General features: G+C 35.4%; 4 protein-coding genes across 5 annotated transcripts; all 4 read right to left on the reverse strand.

Moving 5' to 3' along the window:
• Positions 1 to 4189: 4189 nt before the first annotated feature.
• LOC107177531 (probable F-box protein At2g36090) lies at positions 4190 to 5239 on the reverse strand. The gene has a single exon (XM_015531421.3). It carries the CDS (start codon positions 5237 to 5239, stop codon positions 4190 to 4192), a length of 1050 nt encoding a protein of 349 aa, XP_015386907.2.
• A 2279-nt stretch (positions 5240 to 7518) lies between these two features.
• LOC102617206 (protein phosphatase 1 regulatory subunit SDS22-like) lies at positions 7519 to 10896 on the reverse strand. 2 transcript variants are annotated; one of them, XM_052431808.1, is made up of 10 exons: positions 10605 to 10896; positions 10408 to 10500; positions 10060 to 10141; positions 9891 to 9947; positions 9381 to 9445; positions 9201 to 9296; positions 8972 to 9058; positions 8802 to 8882; positions 8386 to 8715; positions 7519 to 8340 (listed from the first exon to the last, which is right to left on the reverse strand). In XM_052431808.1, the coding sequence occupies exons 1-10, from the start codon at positions 10773 to 10775 to the stop codon at positions 7984 to 7986; spliced, it is 1419 nt and encodes a 472-aa protein (XP_052287768.1). In that variant the 5' UTR covers positions 10776 to 10896; the 3' UTR covers positions 7519 to 7983. The 2 variants fall into 2 exon arrangements, with proteins under 2 accessions (XP_052287768.1, XP_052287767.1); XM_052431807.1 differs by having other exon boundaries at positions 7519 to 8715; positions 10605 to 10895.
• Positions 10897 to 11778: 882 nt separating this feature from the next.
• LOC107177491 (receptor-like protein EIX2) lies at positions 11779 to 14855 on the reverse strand. Its single transcript, XM_015531348.3, has one exon. The coding sequence runs from the start codon at positions 14842 to 14844 to the stop codon at positions 11779 to 11781; it is 3066 nt and encodes a 1021-aa protein (XP_015386834.3). The 5' UTR covers positions 14845 to 14855.
• A 3716-nt stretch (positions 14856 to 18571) lies between these two features.
• On the reverse strand, positions 18572 to 19070 carry LOC107177490 (exopolygalacturonase-like). The gene is made up of 2 exons (XM_025100105.1): positions 18768 to 19070; positions 18572 to 18649 (listed from the first exon to the last, which is right to left on the reverse strand). Exons 1-2 carry the CDS (start codon positions 19068 to 19070, stop codon positions 18572 to 18574), a joined length of 381 nt encoding a protein of 126 aa, XP_024955873.1.
• Positions 19071 to 22511: the final 3441 nt, after the last annotated feature.

Consider the following 22511-nt stretch of genomic DNA (forward strand, 5'->3'; position numbering starts at 1 on the left):
CGACAAAGTCTCAAAGCCTGTTTATGGCGAGACAGAAGCCAAGCGTGCCAGGATCTGCTCGGCCGCAAGAAGGCTAGCAGAATCCCAAGCTTTGAAGAAATTACCTAAGGCATGCAAAGGCTCGACAAAGTCTCAAAGCCTGTTTTATGGCGAGACAGAAGCCAAGCATGCCAGGATCTGCTCGGCCACGAGAAGGCTAGCAGAATCCCAAGCTTTGAAGAAATCATCTAAGGCATGCAAAGGCTCGTCAAGTCTCAAAGCCTGTTTATGGCGAGACAGAAGCCAAGCGTGCCAGGATCTGCTCGGCCGCGAGAAGGCTAGCAGAATCCCCAAGCTTTGAAGAAATTACCTAAGGCATGCAAAGGCTCGATAAATTCTCAAAGCCTGTTTATGGCGAGACAGAAGCCAAGCGTGCCAGGATCTGCTCGGCCGCGAGAAGGCTAGTAGAATCCCAAGCTTTGAAGAAATTACCTAAGGCGCAAAGGCTCGACAAAGTCTCAAAGCCTGTTTTATGGCGAGACAGAAGCCAAGCGTGCCAGGATCTGCTCGACCACGAGAAGGCGAGCAGAATCCCAATCCTTAAAGAATCAAAGGCATGCAAAGGCTCACCAAGTCTCAAAGCCTGTTTATGGCGAGACAGAAGCCAAGCATGCCAGGATCTGCTCGACCGCGCGAAGGCGAGCAGAATCCCCAATCATCGAAATATCTTCTAAGGTATACAAAGGCTCATCAAGTCTCAAAGCCTATTTTATGGCAAGACAGAAGCCACGCGTGCCAAGATCTGCTCGACCGCGCAAAGGCGAGCAGAATCCCAAACATTGAAGAATCTTCTAAGGCATGTGGCAAAACCATATACCAAGCCAGAGCCAGCTCGACCAGACGAAGACGAGCAGACTCTCGTAATTACAACACAAGAGAGTAATCAAAAACATTTCTATTAATTTGTTAATAATTAACAAAGCAGATAATCTTCACAAACATTGTTCGTTACAATACAAGAAACATGTTTAAGAAGACGATGGGTCCGCAAGCCGAGCAGCCTCAGTCAGCTGGTCCACCTTAGGTGCTGGGGGAGTATCTTCAGTTGGGTCTGGGGGGGTACTCGCCTCACCAGCATCAGCAGGGATTACACGGGGAGGAGAGTTTTCCTCCTCTATCACCATTGGCGCCACCTCTTCGGCATCCTCCTTTGCAGCCTCCTCGTCCATATGTTCGGTGACACCGGCTGCAAGGTCGTCCATCTTTAGATCAGGATGCTGCTTCCCGAGGACGGCCATGATGCAGCGATAGGAATGCCGAAGTCCCTGGTCGTACTGGTTGTCAGCCTCCTTCTCCAAGTTCTCGACCTGAACCCGATGGGAATCGCGGAGGGATTCGAGCTGAGCCTCGTACATAGCCTTCTGCCTTTGAAGATCCTCCTTGACCTTGGTCAGCTCCTCCTCGAGGCCTTTTCCAGTCCTACGTGACCAAGAACCGCTAAGTTTCTACTGTTGGTCCATTACATTACCCAACACCAGAAACTGGGGGACCGGTGTTTGAGAGAAATACGTCGACGAGACCAGGCATGATGAGCAGATATCTGATGGCAGAGTTCTGCGAACCGGTGTGTCCCGTAAGAGCCTGGTATCCTGGGGAGCATGAGCAGAAATACCCTGCTCATCCACGAGCACGTTAGCCACGAGTCCAATCTCCTGTAAGAAGCATAAAGCCATTCCTGCTGTATTCCTGCTAAGGGTTGATTCGAGGAGACCCGGTCAACGGCAGTTGGCGAGACGTGCCTTCCTATCCGAGAATCAAGGCACGAGGTCCATCTCCATTCACCCATCATGAAGATAATAGGACATCCACATCCGAGCGTGGGGAGAACAATGGGCGTAAACTGCGGAAGACCGGGACTCAGAGGAAGCCTATAAAAAGGTAGCCAACGAAGGTAAAAGGGTTAGATTTTTTGCTATTTGAACTAAGAAAAGAGAGAAAACAACCTAACAGCCATAAGATTTGTGGCAAGCGTTCCCCGAACCTTCATATCTGACTTGAGCGTCGGAGGGTTTGCGCCAGGAAAACAACCGGCGTACTCTGACCTGTCTGTGTGCGCAGGAACCTCTGGAGAAGAAGCTTTACGAGGAGAGATCCTGGTCGTGGTGAAGTTGATAGAGCAGAGACCCTGGTCGTAGAACGAGGAGAACCAGAATCTCGCATCAACAGGTATATATATAAGATGGGTGCAAGCTAGTTTCGTTGGTAAAGTCTTTCTTTTTTTTTTTGTAAAAAAAAATAGGTTTGAGATTTGAACTCTAACGACATAAGTGAGCAGAAAATTGAATTGTTTATAGACTATAATTAAAAACAAAAGTGTATATAATAACAAAAATGCTACTTTGTTCAGAAAAAATACTGCTTGAAATTCTTTTGGCAAAGCCAAATATGGGCAAAACCAAAATGACCTGTTTTCGTACCTTGCTTGCAAGAAAAAATTTCCGGTAATATTTTCCAAGCAAAGTATCATTGTTGACAGAAAAAGATGAGGCAAGTTTCTAAGGTTTGCTCAAATAGTTATATAGGCTGCATTAGTTTTAAAATAGTCACACAAATTACTTCTTTTTCTACTACTATAGTCAAAACTTTCCTAATAAACATAATTCCAATAGTACTATGCATGTGATAAATAATAAAACATTTTTTTTAATTTATTTTGAAAATTAAACAAAATTATTTCATTATCATTTATTTATCCAAAATATTTACTACATGCATGCTTGTGAAATATACGTCAATTGTTTCACGCTAGCTAGCATATGTGAGGTTGCTCGTAGTCGTAGGACATATAGGCAGCGTTTACTTTTTGGATTGGAGTGGGAATCCTAGGATTAGGAGTGTGGAGTGGGAGTGAGAGTAAGTTGTTTACTTGCACTGGAATAGAAGTATGGAATGGAGATCATAATCCAATTTATGTGTTTACTTTGTCTTGGATTGGGAGTAAATAGTTTCAAATTACAATTTTATATATCCTTATGTAAAGAATTATAGTTTTTAATTACAAAGTTAATAAAAAATATATTTAATGAATAAACATTTATTTTATTATATTTATAAATTTATAATAATTATTAATATTCTTAATTATGAACATCACAATTTTTTTTAAATTTTAATTATATAAATTAAAAATTGTTGATAAGGGCAATATAAATGAAATATTCTTACTATTAACATAGTATGAAATTAATATTTTCTTAGAATAAACTATTTATTAGTATTAATTATTAATATTAAATAAATATAATACTATTATTTTTAAATAAATATAATAATATTATATTTTCAAATAAAGATTGTATATAGTAATATTATTAATTCTCTATTAATATAATAATATTATTTTTAAGTAAATTAAACTTAGAATCAAACCCAATTATTATTTAGTTAAATATAATAATATTATTTAAATGTTTATTAAATATAGTTATACTAAATTTAATAAAAAGAAGGGTAAATATAAAATGAAACATTATTTTATTTTATATAATTATATTAAATTTATTAATATAATATTATTTAGTACAAAATTAATATTTTCTTAGAATAAACTATTTATTATTATTAATTATTAATATTAAATAAATATAGTACTATTATTTTTAAAATAAATATAATAATATTATATTATTAAATAAAGATAACATATATTTATTAATTCTCTATTAATATAATAATATTATTTTTAAGTAATTTTAACTTATAATCCATGTAAATTATTATTTAGTTAAATATAATAATATTATTTAAATAAATATAATTATAAATTATTTTATTTTATTAAATTAAATTAAAAACAAATGGTAGAAAAGGAAGAGGTGGGAGTGGGAATCTCACTTCCCACTCCAAAAATGGATGGGGCACATGGAGTGAGATTTCCAATCCATCTCTATTTTGTTGAAGTATACACTGGAGTGAGAGGAATCCACACTCCTCACTCCTCACTCTCACTTCAGAAAGTAAACACTGCCTATGGCAACTTTATATTTTCTATTCAAACACATTCAAATTAATTTTTATTCTTATAAGTTCTAATCACTTGCGTGAAACAAAGTAATTAATTAACAATAAACAACTACGTATATATATACACATCTTCTTCTACACAGTACTATGACTTTATATATGTCATTAACAATTCTTGTTCTCTTATCTAAAACACTTTGAATGCCCAAAAAGCTGCGAGCACTACAAGCCCACCGGCAAGACAAACATTATTCAATACCCTTTCTGCCCTTTCCTTTTTCTCTTTTCTATCAATTTTCCTCGTCAAAAATTCCTCATACCTCACTTTCACTACCTCTCTCCTCCCATTCGTTCTCTTCCCACTCTCCATAACCCCTTGCAAAATTACCAAACCATCCTTCCCACTCAAATTCCTCCCCTCCATATCCTTCATTTGCATGTTCACTTCTTTCACGTATAACATTTCCTCTCCTTTCTTTCTCCTTCCCCCAAGTGTCACCATCACCTCACACTCCACGCACTCCCTCGCCGGAAACAATCCCCACCGTTGATTACCACCTGCGGGGATCATCACCGCATACTTCACGTGCAATTCACGTGTCAACCAGTCTTGTCGCACGGAAACCGGCCACCGGCTGGATAAGTTCACCGCCCGGTTTCTGCTAGAATCGATTATTATCCAACTCAATGTCAAGTTCTTTTCAAGCTCTTCAAACAGAATATTTGCTTCACTCACAAAGGGTATTTTTGTCGGAACGGAATCTTTCGCGTCGACCAGGTCAATCCTGAACGGTGGGAACTGAAACCAGCCGGTTACTGTCTCATTTTCTGCAACCCTAGAGAAGACGGGATCGTTTCTGTAGTAAAGATCAACGGCCGAGATTATCTGTTCGGTGACAAGTAAAGAATCATCATCATGAATGCGTTTTGAGGGTTGTTTTTGGCAATCAAGAACCGGGAATGAGTGAGAGAAAAAAGACCGGTGACCACCTCCGGGGTAGGAGGAGACGAGGGTTCGCACACGTGGGTCGTTAGAGGAAGGCCACGTGGAGGAGCAGATATGTTGCCAGAGTTTTTCTTGTGCACATAGAGAGTGTAGACGAGATGAAGTGCAAGCTGCGGCGGCAAGAGTTTGGCCGTCGAGTCGGGTTAAGATATGAGTCTCAATGATGTCGGGAAGCAACGTTGTGATGCCTTGATGGCTTGTAAATTTTGTGGGACAAGGAGAAGAAGCCATTGCTTCTTAATTTTTTACCTAAAAATGGAGTTTGAATGTTGGGTTCATTTATAAGCAAAAGAGTTAGGCCTAATTGGTCTAATAAAAATGTTGAAACAAATATGATAAAAGGTGGATCAGTTTTTGAATATGTTATTCTTTGGTTAATCCAATCATAGGATAAGTTGATTTGCTTTAATGTAATGAGCAAGATTTATGAATTAAATTCTAAAAGTCAAGGTTGGTAGGCCATAGACAAATGCATAAAAGATAGAAAAAGGGAATTTCCAGGCAGTGGATGACAAAGAACCAAGGACCTACATTCACAAACATTTCATTAAGAAAGGAATAACAGTCGACGTTTTTTTTTTCTTTTCCCTCTCAATCTTTTAGATTTAAAAAAAAAAATTATGGGCCCTAAGGCGTGTGGTGGAGTGTTTTTTAAGTAATTTAATTTAATTAATCACTTGAGTTTAAATAGAGAGGAAAGTAGAGAATTGAAAATTGATTTAAACTGTCTCATTCTCTACTTTTTAAAAGATAAAAAATATATATATACCGTAATTTATAAAAAATTGTGTTATTTTTTTAATATTTTTTTCTATAAATACAAAATACAATCGTAAGATAAGAGGATTCTTAAAATGATTTTCAAGTAATTTTTCTTTGATTAAACCTATGTTTTGAGGGGGATAAAAGCCTAAAAAGTCACGAATCTATAGACTTTGTCAACTTCCCCAATCTTTTTTCTTTTTCTTTTAAAAATATCTGTTAGCGATCTACTTGTTTTGTCAATAAATAATAAAATGAAAGCTTATAAGAAAAAAAATTCATTTGTATAAAACCTTTTTTTAAATTAAAGAAAAGTACTTTCAATTTTATTTTTTTTTGGAAGTCTAATGAAGTCATCGCGATTGATTGTCACTACCTGCAAGATATCATAACGCGTGAGTTGTGACCAAGACCTTATCCTCTCAGGAAAAGTGGATGAAAATGTTTGCTCCATGGAACACATCAACGTCACAACACAAGTTGGGATATTCTTTTTTAATTCACTTGTAATAATTCTATTTAAAAAAGAAACAAAGAGAAATATTGTGTTGTTTTTCTTTCAGTACTCTGGTGCGAGGTATTCATTGCCATGACGTGGCTTAAATTTAGTAAATAAACAATTCTCTGTAAAAGTGATGCTACAATTACACAATTGGGATAAAGGGCGTTAATACATTGTTAGTATTCAAAAGGTGCGTTTGGCATACTGTATTATAATATTTTATATTACATAATTTGAATATATATGTATTATATTATGCTCCATTACATTAATACTGTATTATAATAATATTGTATAATGTTTGTTGGTACACTATAATATATTATTTTTTTGTTATTAATTTAAATTATATATTTAGAAAATAATATTTTTTAGTACCTACAAAAGTACTAAGTATAGAAGTTTTAAATTTTAAAAATTTAACATTATTTTTTACCATAAATTTTAAAAAATATCATAATTTTTCATAAAGATCGAGACTTATAACTTTACATTTTTGGCAACATAACATTCATTTTTAAGTATTTTCTAAATATATAATGTGTAAAATAAAGATTGAAGGATATAATTTAATCAAATAATCTCTAAATAATATCATAACGTAATAATGTTTTATATTATTATTTTATTGGTATTAATTTTAAATTAATATTATTTAAATTTATTCATATACAAATATTTATTATTAGTTATATATTAAATTATTATTTAAGTAATTATTATTAGTTATATTAAATTGTTAAATAATAATCAATTTTATATATTAATTATTATAATATGATTAAATAATATAATATTATGTTATATCTTTATTTTTATATATTATTTAAGTACTTATTATTAGTTATAGTAACTTATCAAATATTAATCAATTTTATATATTAATTATTATATAATTAAATAATACATTATTTTGTTATATTTTTAATATAATAAAAATTAAAATATGAATAATAAATTTATAAATTTATATTAATAATTATGATGTAAAAATAAAAGAAAATAAAAAATAATATTAAATTAAATTAAAAAATAATATTTATTTATTATTATTTATTTTTTTAAAAAAGCAAGAGCAAAACACTAATGTGGCAACTGTCGCATTAGCTAAACCCGACTCCGCATTAGTATACCCCTTTTAACCCATTACAATTTTTTTATAAACACAACTTTGGTATTAAGTTAATGTGAACTGTATTTTAATAGCCTGTGATCCTATGATTCAAACACACCCAAAGTGATGAACTGAGACCAGCAAAGCCAAACCAAATGATTTCAACCACATAGTTGGGATGACAAAACAAGAATGTTCTACATACAGTTATGGTTCTGGCTTATTGACAATCATTCAAGCAAATTTACTTCCAAGAAACGTGTAACACGAGGGTGATTCCCACATTGATGATACAGGTACAATTGAGGTCTTGGCCACTGTGAAATTGCAGCACATAGCAACAATGGCAAGCATTAAATTGCAACCCAGGCTAGCATTCCATTAAAGACTAGAGATGGCTGGACTCGAGAAGCAAAATGGAATGTTAAGCATCAGAAACCATCTTAAAAGAAAAGCAAGTTTCACCGTCAAAACTTATGGAGTACACCTGAGAGTTAAGCTTCTCAAAGAATAATAATCAAACTCAATAAGAGATGAAGAGTAGCTCAACTGAAAGAGTTTCAAATAATTCACGCAGCTCCATCACAGTATAATCAATCACTCATCACCCCAAGTTGATGGTCCACCCAATCCAACTTCAGGTTCCTGAGACAATTGAACGGTCAGACCCATACCCCTGTTTTTAGATTTCTTCTTCTTAGCAGAAGAGGTAACTAAGCCATCAACTGAGTTGAATTTAGAAGCTTCATTAACCATATTGTCACCATCAAATTCAGGATTTCCTGCAATATTGGCAGAGAAGAGCTCCGCGAAAGCGGCTTCTCCATTGTCAATAATGTCAAGTTCTCCTTGTTTCTCCTTTGACTGTTTCTTCTGTTTCTTTTTAAATCTGTTATCATCATCGTCAACTTGAATGTCTTTGTTTGAGAGATTTTCACTGGTTTTCTTTCTCTTCGGCTTCAGATCTTTCTCCATATCAACATCTCTAGAACTATTTAGATCGCCATCTTTGTTTCGACCAGGCACAATGCCTCCAGAATTCTTTTCATCATTAATAGCATCAAGCTCCCCTTCTTTCTCTTTTGACTTCTTTTTCAATTTCTTCCCTGCTGCAGAATCACTTTTGCTCCACTGAATTTCTTTATTTGAGGGTTTGTCATTTGTTTCTCTAGTGCCATCTCTTTTCTTTTCCGTATGAACTTTTATCGTGTCATCAGCATTATTTGAGGAATCATTAACTTTATCAACTATATTGTCCTTTCCATTTTTGGTGATTCTATCTATTGGTCTAGCATTGAATATACCCAAGTTTGGCAATAGATTTTTGACCTGCAACAATATTGAACATAGATTAATCCAGCTAGGAGCAGAATTCTTGAAAGATGATTAACATGATAAAATGATTGCAATATTACCTTCTTTGCCAATTTATCATATTCAGCTACAGGGTTTCCTTGTAGATTGAGGTTATTCAGACTAACTAATGACTTTAGCACCTGCTATTCAAGCATGTCATGGTGACGAAGTATATAGAAAAAACTTGATGAAAACAAATATAAAAGAGACAAATATTTCAATGCCTCACCTTCAATTCTGACCATCTCGTGATCAAGTTCTTTCCTAAGTCTAAATTTTGAAGCTTCTTATTAAAAGCCAACTCGGCCGGGAGAGTCTAGGCAATTCAGAGAGTGAGACAGAGAAAGACAACATAAGAAATGAACAAAATATCAATCATGATATTAACAAACAAAAAAAATATAATGAATTTGAGGATAGCCTGCTATCATCAAATGACCACTGGGTACATGATTTACCTTAATGTCATTGTGAGCAAGTCGGAGTTCTTTCAATTCTGTGCAAGACTTGAGCGAAGAACCAATAATCTGGACTTGGCAGTTTGAGAGAGAGAGCTGGAGCCAATCTTGATTAACAGCCTTAGCAACAGTCTTTCAAAATAATAGCTAAGGGCAATTAATGACCAAAGCATTGCTTACCTTTGTAATAGCTTTCATATTGACCAGAGAATCGCCAATTTTGCGAATTGGATTTCGAGAAAGAACTGCAGGAGAAACAAACATTTATCCCAAGAATCAACTTAAATTCCAATATTGCTTTGATCTGAACACAGTATTATCAATCACGAACATGCAAAATAAAAAAGAATTGCACACAAGTTTGCTATCTCCTCAAAATCAAACAGGTTTGCTCTCTGCTCATAAGTCTTTTGACCATGCCTTAACCAACCACTCCTTTAAACCAAATCCTAGAACAAGTAAAATTTATAGAGTTAAAAATTATTGACTCTAAGAAAAATGTAAATGTTACTTCTCTAAGAATTACAGCTCTTATTCCTCTCCCATTCTCGCCAAAGTTCTATATAGACAACACCACTTGAACAAACATAGGCTAGAGCAGGTAATGTCAATCTACTAACAAACATCAGCCAAGGAACAGATTTTATCAAACACAATGAAGTGTGAACATGAAGAAATAAGAATCTGTACCAAGAGTGTTCAATTCCTTCATCTGATAAAGTTTGCATATCGAAACAATCTCATTGTCTGCACAACCACCCCGCCCAACAAAAAAAAAAGGTTAAAAAACGAACTGATTTCCATATTTTCATATCACCAACTTACAAAAAGGGCGCTGCAATTAGGGTCTAAATCTCACCATTCAGAATTAAAGCACGTAAGCTCACAACAGACATCACCTCATCCATCGATCTAAGCTTATTTTTGCCCGCATTCAACACCTGAATTTCAAAGACAGAACAAGGTGAATTTAAATAATCCAATTAGCTCATCATTTTCAAACCTAAACTACTTCAAACAACTAGTTTAGATCGAGCAAGTGTCCCAATGGACAATAATAACAAACGGATAAAAGATTTCAACCAAATCGCCAGTAACAATAAGCATCGGAACCTTCTCATGGGAAAACAAGAATCTCTCATAAGCAACCATTTAAAAGTGTAAAAAATGTAAAATATCACGAACAAAGCAAGGGAATGACACTTACAGTGAGCTTAGAGAGTCCTTCGATTCCTTTTAAGCTTTGCAATTTGTTTTGCACAACTGATAGCCACTTCAAATTCACGCAATGTCTCAACCCCTTCAAATAAAATTAAAAAAATAATAATTAAATTTCATGCCAAGAAATGATAAAGGCGTAAATTTGTTACTGGGGTGTTGGGGAAATGAATGAATGGTAGGCACCTCAAGAGAAGTGAGGTTGTTAGAGCTAAGGTCGAGTCTCTCCAAGTTGTTGAAATCGGTCAAGCAAGAGACGTCGGAGAGAGCTTTGTGAGTGAGAGTCAGAGATTTTATGGAATTGGGATCGCCAGTCTTGTTGTCCTTCAAAATTTGCTCGGTGCTCAGTCGTGTCATGATTTGGCTTCTTCGGTTTAGTCTTTGAGAATTTGCAAAACCCTAGCTTTGAATGTCTCTGCTTCCAGGGTTTATGTCTAAACTCTCAGGCAGTGTTTGTTCGTACTCGTTTGAGTCAACCGACACGTCGTTTCAATGTAATTTTTTTTCAAACCTGAAGGAGTTCATATTAGTGAAATTTACAAATATGATCCAATTGTTAGGTCAATTCACAAAAAATAGCTCAACTTTTCTCTCTCTCTCTCTTTTTTTTTTTTTTTTTTTTTCTCATGGCCGAATCACAATGCCCAAAAATATGTTTGTTATATATTTTTCCTTTAATTAGGTTTGAATGGAAACAAGAAACCTCCCCGTTAAATATCAAACTCTTAACCCTTTTATTACTAATTGAACTTGAGTCGTTTTAAGTACAAAAGGCATTCACAAGCAACCGATCTCTACCTAAAAGCATCTATGCTATATTAACTGTATACAGTTTAAATAATCTATGACACACAGTCACTCAGTCATAAACAATCTAGTTTTTCCATGTCTTTATCACTGGCACCAAACACAATTTTCTTCACTCATTGAAGATCTAAATCATTATCAAACCCCAATCGTAAAAATATTAGGTTTGTGTTTCGGAATTTTGTGAGATTTTTTTTAAAAAATACAAATTTAATTTAGAGAAAATGTTTGTAAACTATCTAAAATAGTTCTTCATTAGCAATTTAGGATGGACTATGAATGGACAACTCTTATTTTTTACCCTCGGAAACGAAGAAACATAAATTTTATGTAGAGATTGGACTGTAAAATCAATAGCCCTCTTGAGTCCTGCTGAAATTCATTTAATCTCGACGCCTGCTTAGTTGATCTAAATGCTGAAACATGGTGAAAAAACAGTGTAATTTTGGAGGGCTCCAATGTCCAATTCTTTCCTTTTATTGTAATGATCGAGTGACATTGCGTCCTGGACTCCCAAGTACATAATACAACAAACATACAGTCACGGAAAAATCTAGTAATATCTTCTTACAAAGCAGCTAAATTCATCCATAAAGCCATCCAAAAAATGACAGTACTTGTGCCTCCATCTTCTGCTGACAAGTAGAGGACCTATGAAACACCAAAACCCCACTACAAATCCAAGTGCCAAGCTTACATACAACAACCAGTCCACTTCGTCTTCATCTTCGTTCCCATTTCCATTTGGATCTTCAGGTACAAGAGGATTATTCTCATTACAATTAGGAAGTGGAGCTCCGCATAGATTGTTGCCGGCAAAACAAGATGCATCGAAGCTTTGCAATTGAGTGCTTGAAGGAATTTTCCCAGTCAAGTGATTGTTGGACAAGTTCAGGTGATTTAAAAATGACAAACTTGACATACTTTGGGGAATTTTACCAGAAAGTTGGTTCGCTGAGAAATCGAGGGACTCAATTGATTTCATATCACCAATTTTCTCAGGAATTTTGCTGGTAAAAAAATTGTGGGACAGATTTAGTGATTGCAATCCTTTAAGATTTGTCAGTTCCATCGGTATTTCTCCCGAGAAATTATTCTTCGAAATGTCTATGCTTCTTACCAAATTCAGAATGGAGTTATATTCAACCATAGACCCTTTCGTCACAACTGATGCATCCACCACAACTTCACTTTCATCCATCATTGCAATGTAGGATATCGCATTCTCTAGAATAGATGAGTCCGTCGTCGCCATAGCAGTGAAGTTACTGATGCATCTGGGTATGGTCCCTGAGAGATTGTTATAAGCAACATCTAAAATTTGTAAAGAAGTTAGGCGACAAAGTTGAATTGGCAAATCGCCATGGAACTTGTTTGATCGAAGAATGAGAATCAACAATCTAGAAAATCTTTCTCCCATCCACGTTGGAATATTCCCGACAAACTCATTTTCGCCCATGTCAAGAGATACCAAACTTGAACAATTTTGAAATGACTCGGGAATGACTCCAGACAATCTATTATTGCGCAGGTTCAATGACAAAAGAGAACTTAAAGTTCCAATTGAGGTCGGAAGACTACCAGTAAGGTTATTGTTACCTAAATTCAGCATACTCAAACCACGCCAATTCATCCAACAATCAGGTATATCCCCAGAAAAGTTATTTTTCGAGAGTTGGAGATAAGAAGTGATCTTTAACCCATTACATATTAAATGAAAAATGGACCCCGAAAAACCATTATTAGAAAAATCAAGTATGCTAGATGGGGGAGGTAGAAGAGGCGATGGACGGTAACGAAAATCTAAATTTGGAATCTCACCGTAGATTTGGTTGCTAGAGAGATTCAAATACTTATACTGGAAAATGGAATTCCAAAACCAACGAGGAATAGTATGTGAAATTCTTGTGTTTGATATGTCCAAAAAAGACAAATGCTTTTGTGAATGAAGCCACGATGGAAAATGAGGCCCTAAATGACATGACCTCAATTGCAATGTATCGAGTTGAAAAGGAGGAACCCAGTTCGGATTGACTTGCAAGATTAGCGGGTTACCAGATGTAGAAAATGAAGTCAGTTTTGTTAGATTGACAAAATGATTTTCAGAAAGTGTTCCACTCATCCTATTGTTGGACAAATCTAGATATTCTAAATGTGAAAATTTTCCCAAAGACAATGGAATAGAACCATTCAACAAGTTGTTGGACAAATCTAGGTATTCTAAGTTTAAAATTTGTCCTACAGACAATGGAATGGAACCATTCAGCCTGTTTTTGGAAAGATCTAGATATGTCAAATATGTAAGTTCTCCTAAAGCAGATGGAAGTGGACCTGAAAGAGAGTTGTTACGTAGTCGAAGTCTGTTCAAACTTTTAAATTGCCCAAGTTGATTTGTCATGTGACCTGAAAATTGACAACTCCTCAAAACTAGTGACTCTAGTGCATGTGCACCGCATGCAGAGAAAATATCTAAAACTTCTGATAAGTCTTGACTCAATTTGACAAATGACAGATCGATTGATGTCAACTTACAAAGCCGTACAAACGATGTTGGAATCTTCCCTGCAAGATCATAATTTAAGGAAAGGTCGAGAGTTTTGATAGAAGTCAAGTTTTCTAGACCCATCGATGAAATTGTGCCTAGCAAGGAATTATGTTGAAGAGAAAGGAACTCAATATCATTAAGCTTAGACAACCAACCGGGTATTGCAGAATTGAATTCATTATAAGATAAATCAAGATGTCTAAGAAACGTCAAGTTTCCTAGTCCGATGGGGATTTTACCTTGAAATTGATTACCGCTTAGATCGAAAAAGACTAAATTATGAAGACCAAAAACCCAACTGCTAAATTGAAACAAAGAGTTATTAAATTGGTTTTTGGAAAGATCGAGGGTCTTAAGGGAGGAAAAATTAGCAGAGGATGACGGAGGAAAGTGATGGAGTTCACAGTAGGACAACTTTAGTACTTTTAAAGAAGAGAGTGAGTTTGTGACAAGTAACCAATCAGTGGCTTTGCTAAGGTCAGCGTCACTCAGATCGAGGTGCTCTAGCAAAGAAAGACCAGATAGCCATGAAAAACTTTCAACTTGTGACTCATAATTCTCACTGAGATCAAGATATTGAAGATTAGAGAGATTTCCAAGTCGGTAAGGAATCACTCCAGCAAATTTGGCTCTAGAGAGATTCAGGTATCTAAGGTTCTTAAGAGAACCAAGATATTTGGGAATTTGAATTCCATGGAAATCATTTCCGCTTAAGTCCAAGTGAATCAAATGCTTTAAGTCAACCAAAGAGGGATTTATCTTACCAGCCAGCTTTGACCCCGTGCCATTATTAGGATTAGGATTTCCAAGGTTGAGCTGAAGGACATGGCCAGTGAAGTTGTTACAAACAACACCATCCCATGCACAGCAATCTTCATCACGAATATTCCAAGAGGCAAGACGGCTGGAAGGATCTTTGAGATCTTGTTTCAACTTTAGAAGTGCTTCTCTCTCACTGTCTACACAACCCACGCAAGGGTTGCCATTGCAGAAGCTGATGTTGATCATAGTAGCTATAAAAAATAAGTCAAGGAAAACAAGGGCAACAGAAACACTCATGATTGTTGATTTCATTGCTGTGGATAGAAATTTAATTAATGATAAGAAATGGAAGGTTGCTTATGAGAAAGTTATCATTTTGAATGATATTTATAATGTCCTCTGTTTGCCCACCTGATATGTCCACGATGTCCTCAGTTTGCCCGTTTGATGATTTGGGTTCAATCTAATTTGGAATACGATGATAATCAAGTCTTCGAGAAAAACTCAACTCTTCGAGGTCATTAATTAATTAACTTCTATGGGTTCCTCTGGGTGGACTTGTAATTTACATTATTAGAGTGAACAAATGTCACACTCGTGTCATTAAGCCACTTAACATAGTTAATTTTGAACAAAAGTTGTTTACTTGCCGGCTTCATGCAAATATCAACAGACGATACGCTTGAAGTATGATATTCAAGTTCGTGTCGATCTTTGGATTAGTTTTCTTTTATTATTATTATTTAGCCGGCAACCTAACCCCACTCTAAATCTCTTATTTTCATCACAACTGCTTTACTAACTCAATTAGTTAGCAGCCACATAATGTGAATGATAATGAGCTAATTTGTCCCACTATTTTTTTTTCTTTTTTTATGTGCTAGCTTTGGTTTGGATCATTGAACGAATATTTTCAGTCACACACTTTTCTTTTAACTCGGCTATTTTGAAGTAATCTATACGTAAAGCAGAACTTGGACGTCCTCAGGACGTGCCAGTGTATAGAAGTAGTGATATTGAAGGAAAAAAAAAAGGTAATTTATACGTCGAAGTCAAGAGCCGGCATCTACAATTTTTTCACCGTTCATTTCAAATGACTAGCTAGTTTATCCCAATGAATACTGAATTTTAATATATTTATAATAATCATTGGGACAAGTTAAGCAGCCTCAATTTTATCGACAATTTTTACACGAATTTGAACCTTTTGATTAAGAAAGAATGAATGGTCGACGTTACAATTCAATTACTTTCATTAATAATATTGTTCGCTCTCCTTTAATAGTTCCTTTCAACGTGTTAACAATACATTTTTCTCCCTCTTTCTTTTTAAGTTTGTAGGGTGGTTGGACAATTGTAACTTTAAATCTACATTATTAAGTGTTGGATAAAAATTTAGTTCATTTTATTTCACATTTATATGATGAAAAATTTATAGTTACCTTTATTATTTTTATCAAAATTATTATTTAAAAATTATTTTCACCATACGCTATTAACTTTTATTTCATAATTATAATTTTTTTTTTTACACCAATTGTCTCAATACTAAATAAAACCTCGACAAACCATTGACATTAGGTATGCATGGTTCGTAGGCTATAAGACTTTACCCATTGAAATGTAGGATTTTACGTACTAAAAGTAAGCTGTCTAATTTTATTAAGAATCATGATTCTTAAAAAAGTTAACTCCATGATCAACATCTCTAGAATCATTTAGATTTTGGATGACCATCTTTGTTTTGACCAGGCACAAGGCCTCCAGAGTTCTTTGCATCATCAACAGCATCAAGCTCCCCTTCCTTCTCTTTTTATTCTCACTTACCACTTTCTTCCCAGCTGCAAATCAATTTTGCTCTGCAGAATTTCTTTCATTGAGAGTTTGTCATTTGTTTCTCTAAAGCTATCTCATTTCGATTCCTTCTGAACTTTTATCTTGTCATCAGCACTTTGAGGAATCATTAACCTTATCAACAGCATCGTCCTTCTCATTTTTGGTGTTTTTATGTATTGGTCTAGCGTTGAATATATGTAAGTTTGGCAATAGATTTTTCACCTGCTATGACATTGATTCTAGATTAGTCCTGCTAGGAGCACAAATCTACGCTTGAAAAACCATCATTACCTTCTTTGCCAATTTATCATATTTAGCTACAGTGTTTCCTTGTAGATTGAGGATTAACTAATGACTTTAGCACTTGCCATTCAAGCATGTTGCCATCATACATGGCAAGAAAGTATGTATGTAGGAAAAAAAAATTAATGGAGAAATATAAGAGAAAAAAATTTCATGCTTCACCTCAATTCTAAGATCTTGCTATCAAATTATTTCCCAAGTCTAAATTTTGAAGCTTCTAATAATAAGCAAACTCGGCTGCAGCGTCTACGCAATTCAGAGAGTGAGATGGAGAAAAAACAACATAAGAAATGAACAAGATATTAGTCACAATAATAACAAATAAAAAATATAATGAATTTGAGGACAGCTTGCTATCAATAAAATGACCAATGGGAACATTATTTACCTTTTTGTCATTGTGAGCAAGTCGGGATTCTTGTGATTCAGTGCAATACTTCAGTGAAGAAGCAATAATCTGAACTTGGCAACTTGAGAGAGAGAGTTGGATCCAATTTAGATCAACAGCCTTAGCAACAGTCTTTCAAAATATTAGCTAAAGACAAATAATGGTCAAAGCATTGCTTATCTTTGTAATAGATTTCATATTGAGCAGAGAATCGCCGATTTCGCAAATTGGATTTCGAGAAAGAACTGCAGGAGAATCCAAAATGCCGAAGAGCATGATTCAAGTACACCATCGTCTAAATGGCAAAACAAACATTTATCCCAAAAACTGACTTAAATTCCACTAATGACTTCTTTTATTGATCTGAGAGCAAAGTATCATCAATGAAAAGATATAAAATCAAAGGGAATCACACACAAGTTTCCAATATCCTCAATCAAACGTATAGCGGGAGTAGTAGAGTCAATGTTATTGTCAGACTCTATATATATATAATCATTTTGAGGTGTCGGTGCCCTTATTTTTTTTTTTAAAAAACGAACATGCTGTTAAATCTTGCAATTAATAGTGTTTTTGCATTAATTTTATTGAATTACACAATTTAATAGTGCGTCCTCATAACAAAAATTGAAGGCGTCCACACTAAAGAATGATTATATATATATAGAGAGAGAGAGAGAGAGAGAGAGAAATTTTCCGATCCAATATATATTTTAAAGTGTAGGAAAATTTGGGAAACCTTTAAAACTTTTAAAGGTTTTAGAATTTTCCCGGACTTTTTTTAACTTCAAAATTCCGGACCAAAAAACTACTATATATATATATACGCACACACACAAGGGGCATGTATGTTATACTTTTGGATAGTTCAAACAATTTACCACACACTCATAAACAATCCATTTTTTTCCACCTTTTTTTCATTTACATCAAACACCAACTTTACCACTCATTCAAGTCTAAATCGTTATCAAACAGCAAAATATTTAGGTATATTTGGAATGTCATGAGATTTTTTCGGATACTAACAGTAATTTTTCTAATCATATTTCATTCCTCTTATTGCATATGTACATGCTTTAGTCTACATACATCCAAAGACCCATATAATAAAGTTTTAAAAACATGTCTTACATTAAAAAATAAGAAGAGAGACGAGTCGTACGTTGATGGCAAAGTGGAGACCAACGACATTCATCTATTTTCAAGTAAAGCAAGTACAAGTCATTAACCTTAATGCAGGTATATGCGGGATATGATATTTGACATGTACTCATTCCTAAATTTAGTATACAGAAATGAAAAATAACAAAACGTGTATAGATAAAATATGAAGAGTCTGGAGATCTAGACGCAAGTAGCTGGGATTTGCTTTCCGAAGAGAGTTGGTTTGACATTGGAACACAAAGATGTCGTTTCAGGACCCTCAACCTTAACATTAACGCCATTGTACACCAAGTTTCTATTCCCAATCTCAATATTTGGCATGGAATCTTTTGGCTACACACAAGACTAAACGGCAACCTTGTTAGCTGAAGTGCCACGGATGTTATTGAATCTCACATTGCTGGTCTTCACTTGCGAAGGAACCTGTAAAATATTAACGGCAGGGTATGTAATCATTAGCTGTCAAGTTATAACTGAGCGGTCTGCTTTAAAAATTAAGCTGAAGCATAATAGTTTTACAGATGAGTGAATGTTCATGCACCTTTATGTTACATTTATTATATGGGCAATACAGTTGATCTATGACGATGGGATTTTCCACATTGTTCATGACAATGTCTTCAAAAGTGAAATTGGAAGCGATTCCAATGTGAGAATCAGGCCATGTTTTGACTCTAACCCCGTTGCTTGTGCATGTGAAGGTGCAGTTTCTCACAGTCAATCCAACAACTTCTTCATCCTTTATACCCTTTCCCAGGCTACCAACACTGATACCTTGTCCTGGTCCGCAAAAGACCTCAGACACCAAAATATCTTTACTGCCTTGACCGAGAGAGACAGTCATCACCGGTGGCTATAACTGAATGTGATATCTCAATCCCATTTGATCTTCCAATATGAATTCCTTCAGTATTAGGACTATCCGCGTGTGCTGTGATTTTAAGGTCATTTAACTTCAGATTGTAGCAACCCAAAATGTTAATGTGGAAGTATCTGCTATCAACAGATTTTATTCCAGTAATTGTTGAGTCGTTCAGGAAATTGAATCGTATAGGCTGTCAATTAGACACCCAAGCAATATTAACTAATTATTTAATATTGTTTTCATTAGCAGGGTTAAAAAAAAAAAGGAAGGAACAGAGCATTGTTAAGGAGACTTACTGTGGGAAGCTGGCAATCGGAGTTTTTATGGCATTGATTTAGTGGCCATGCAGTTTCGCCTTGGCCGTGGAATGTTCCTTTGGCCAGAGAGAGTGAAGTGTCTATTGAAAAGAGATCCAGCTTTGTTTATCCGGTAGTTTCGATAGGCCAGCGGGTGCCTGGACAAGCCCTTGAAGTTGAAAGGAAATTGAAGCTTTGCAGGGGCCTTCAAATTCGGCAAAACTCACTAAGTACTTTCCCGGTGGAACCAATACTGTGCCTTTTATTCCATCCCAGTTCCAAGCTTCCCTCCAAGAAGTATCAAAAGCCTATATTAAACTAACAAGAATCAAATAATTACTATTTTTATTTAGTAAAGTGACTGTGTTTTCAAATAAGGCTTTCATTTCGTGTCGTTGTTTAGCAGCTGTGGCTATTGAGCTGCGGATCTTATTTTTCTTACCTTACTGTCATCCGTAATGCCATCGGCCACGGCACCAAAGTCCTTGACGTTCAAAACTCTGTTGGTTGCGTCGATACCTCTTACCGAAGTAATGAACGAAACTAGTAGTGAAAATCTTGCTGCGAGTAGGAGCTGAAACCCATTTTATGACTGATTCAAGTGAAAGTGATTGTATATTCTGATAAATTTGAGCGGACTTTTTTTTATTTTTTATTTTTTATTTTTTATTTTTAACGGTAGACCGATCGTTGTAGAGAAATTTATAAGCTAGTGCGAGTGCAGTTCCTTCACTAATTTTGAATCTTCTATTTTGGATTTTAGGCTTTGGAAAAAAGAAAAGAAAAAGGAAACAACTTGTCTTGTTTTAGCATTATTTTGGGCGTAACTTCCTTATAATATAAGAGTAATGATACAGCCACAAACTCTTGTACAAACTTATTTTGTACAAACTGATGTGGTATGATAAGATTGATTGAATTAAATATAACTTGGCCCACATGATTTATTTTTATTAATTTATATTTTTATTCAACCAATAAATTAATGACACGTTAGTTTGTACAAAATAAATTTGTACAAGAGTTTGTAATTGTATCATTACTCATAATATAATGGTGGCTGTAAATTGTTTCTTTGGTCCATTGATTTCTTCGTTATAGCAACTTTCACTATCCTATTTGTGAAATATGAACTAAATACTTAGTCACGACATGTCATATGTTTAGTATGTGTTAGCACGACATGTCATCTGATAAGCATTTGGAACGAAACCGACATGAGCCAAAATGTCGTTCTTTGTTTAAGTAGCTCACATGCCTGGCACGTGAGCTGAAGAAACTGGTTTCTCTCTAAACGACTAAGAAAGAAGCCGTTTTGAGCATGCTTAAGCAAGACACGTTGCAAGCACGTGACTGAGGCAGATTCTGTTATGTTAGCGGGAAAAGCCGCTGAGGAAGGAATCCCAGAATCAGTTATTAAAGAGCTGGAGTTCTGGGTTTTGTGACAGACCTGAAAAATCGATAGAGGGCAAGAAAGAAGGGAATGAGAGAGAGAGTTTCGACTAAACTTGTAATCTCCATTTGTGTTTGTTCTTTGTAAACTCTTGAAAGCAATAAAGTGAAATCACAGAGTTTGTTTCCAGTGGATGTAGGCATCATTCATTTGGTGCTGGACCACTTTAATTCGTGTGTGTTTTGTGCTTGATCTATTTGTTATTCTTGAATCTTAGTGAGTTGATTTCTTCTTGGTTGGTTCTTGATCAAAACCAGTGAGTTAAGTGTTCTTGGGGTGGGTTTAGTCTTGATAGTTAGGGCTTTAAACACAACAAAGTGGTATCAGAGCTACTGCTCTCTGGCTTTAGATTCAAGAAATGGGTACCAAGATCGATCTGGAAAAATTTACAGGGCAAAATGATTTCAACATGTGGAAGATCAAGATGGAGGCTTTATTGATCACTCAAGGTTTGGGAAATGCCATCGAACCAGACTTCAAGAAAGAGGGCTACAGGGCTGTTCTTCTACTACTCCTGAACAAGCAGCTGAGATTGATAAGAAGGCAAGAAGCACAATCATTCTCAGCCTAGGGGATTCTGTGATAAGGGAGGTAGCAAAAGAAAGAATTGTTACAGGGCTATGGACAAAATTAGAAAATCTGTATATGACAAAATCTCTTGCAAATAAGCTATACATAAAAAAGAAAATGTTCTCGTTAAGGATGATTGAAGGATCATCACTTGATGGGCACATTGATGAGTTCAACAAGGTTTGTGATGCTCTGGAGACAATTGATGAAGGCTTGAGTGATGAGAGTAAAGCACTACTGTTAATCAGCTCATTGCCTAAATCATATGAGCATTTTGTTGATGCCCTTTTGTATGGAAGACAAACACTTTCTTTGGAAGAGGTTAAATCAGCTCTTGGCATAAAGAAACTGAAAGACAAGCAAGAGAGGACTGACAGTGAGTCTGGTGAGGGTTTAATGGCCAGAGGCAGACCTGAAAAGAGGGAAGGTAAAGGGAAGAAGCAAGGAAGATCTAAGTCAAAATAGAAATAGCTTAAATGCTTCCATTGTCACAAGGAAGGGCATTTCAAGAGGGACTGCCCTGAGAGGAAGTCCAAGATTAAAAATTCAAAGGATAAAGTAGGGAATGCAGCAATTGCCACAGATGAATCCAGTTATGAAACAGCTGAAGTACTTATAGCTTCCAAAGAAAATATTCAAGGTGAGTGGGTTCTTGACTCAGGATGCACTTTCCATATGTGTCCAAATAGAAACTATTTTACATCATATCAATCCTGTGATGGTGGTATGGTATTAATGGGGAATAATTCCATATGTAAAGTAGTTGGTATAAGAACTGTGAGTCAGAAAATATTTGATGGTGTAGTGAGGGAAATCACACAAGTCAGACATGTCCCTGACCTTAAAAGAAATTTAATTTTTGTGGGGATGTTAGATCAGATGGGATGTATTGTGAAGGCTGAGAAAGGTGTGTTGAGAGTGATAAAGGGCTCCATGGTCATAATGAAGGGTAACAAAAACAATGGCCTGTATGTTTTGAATGGACAAACAGTCATTGGGAAAGCAAGTGTAACTAAGAGTGGTGAGGATAAATCTAAGCTCTGGCACTTGAGGTTAGGACATATGAGTGAGAAGGGGCTGAAGGAACTGGAAAAAAAAGGG

The sequence above is a fragment of the Citrus sinensis genome, chromosome 8, assembly GCF_022201045.2.
Source record: "Citrus sinensis cultivar Valencia sweet orange chromosome 8, DVS_A1.0, whole genome shotgun sequence".
NCBI lineage: Eukaryota > Viridiplantae > Streptophyta > Magnoliopsida > Sapindales > Rutaceae > Citrus > Citrus sinensis.

What these genes read in the sequence shown, in the direction of transcription:
- LOC107177531 (XM_015531421.3), bottom strand. Translation starts at nt 5,239, where the DNA reads ATGGCTTCTTCTCCTTGTCCCACAAAATTTACAAGCCATCAAGGCATC.
- LOC102617206 (XM_052431807.1), bottom strand. Translation starts at nt 10,775, where the DNA reads ATGACACGACTGAGCACCGAGCAAATTTTGAAGGACAACAAGACTGGC. An exon ending in GAAGGAATTGAACACTCTTG is followed by an intron (nt 9,446 to 9,890) that starts GTACAGATTCTT and finishes TTTCTCCTGCAG; the next exon opens with TTCTTTCTCGAAATCCAATT. An exon ending in ATGATAAATTGGCAAAGAAG is followed by an intron (nt 8,716 to 8,801) that starts GTAATATTGCAA and finishes ATATTGTTGCAG; the next exon opens with GTCAAAAATCTATTGCCAAA.
- LOC107177491 (XM_015531348.3), bottom strand. Translation starts at nt 14,844, where the DNA reads ATGAAATCAACAATCATGAGTGTTTCTGTTGCCCTTGTTTTCCTTGAC.
- LOC107177490 (XM_025100105.1), bottom strand. Translation starts at nt 19,070, where the DNA reads ATGACTGTCTCTCTCGGTCAAGGCAGTAAAGATATTTTGGTGTCTGAG. An exon ending in ATAATAAATGTAACATAAAG is followed by an intron (nt 18,650 to 18,767) that starts GTGCATGAACAT and finishes AATATTTTACAG; the next exon opens with GTTCCTTCGCAAGTGAAGAC.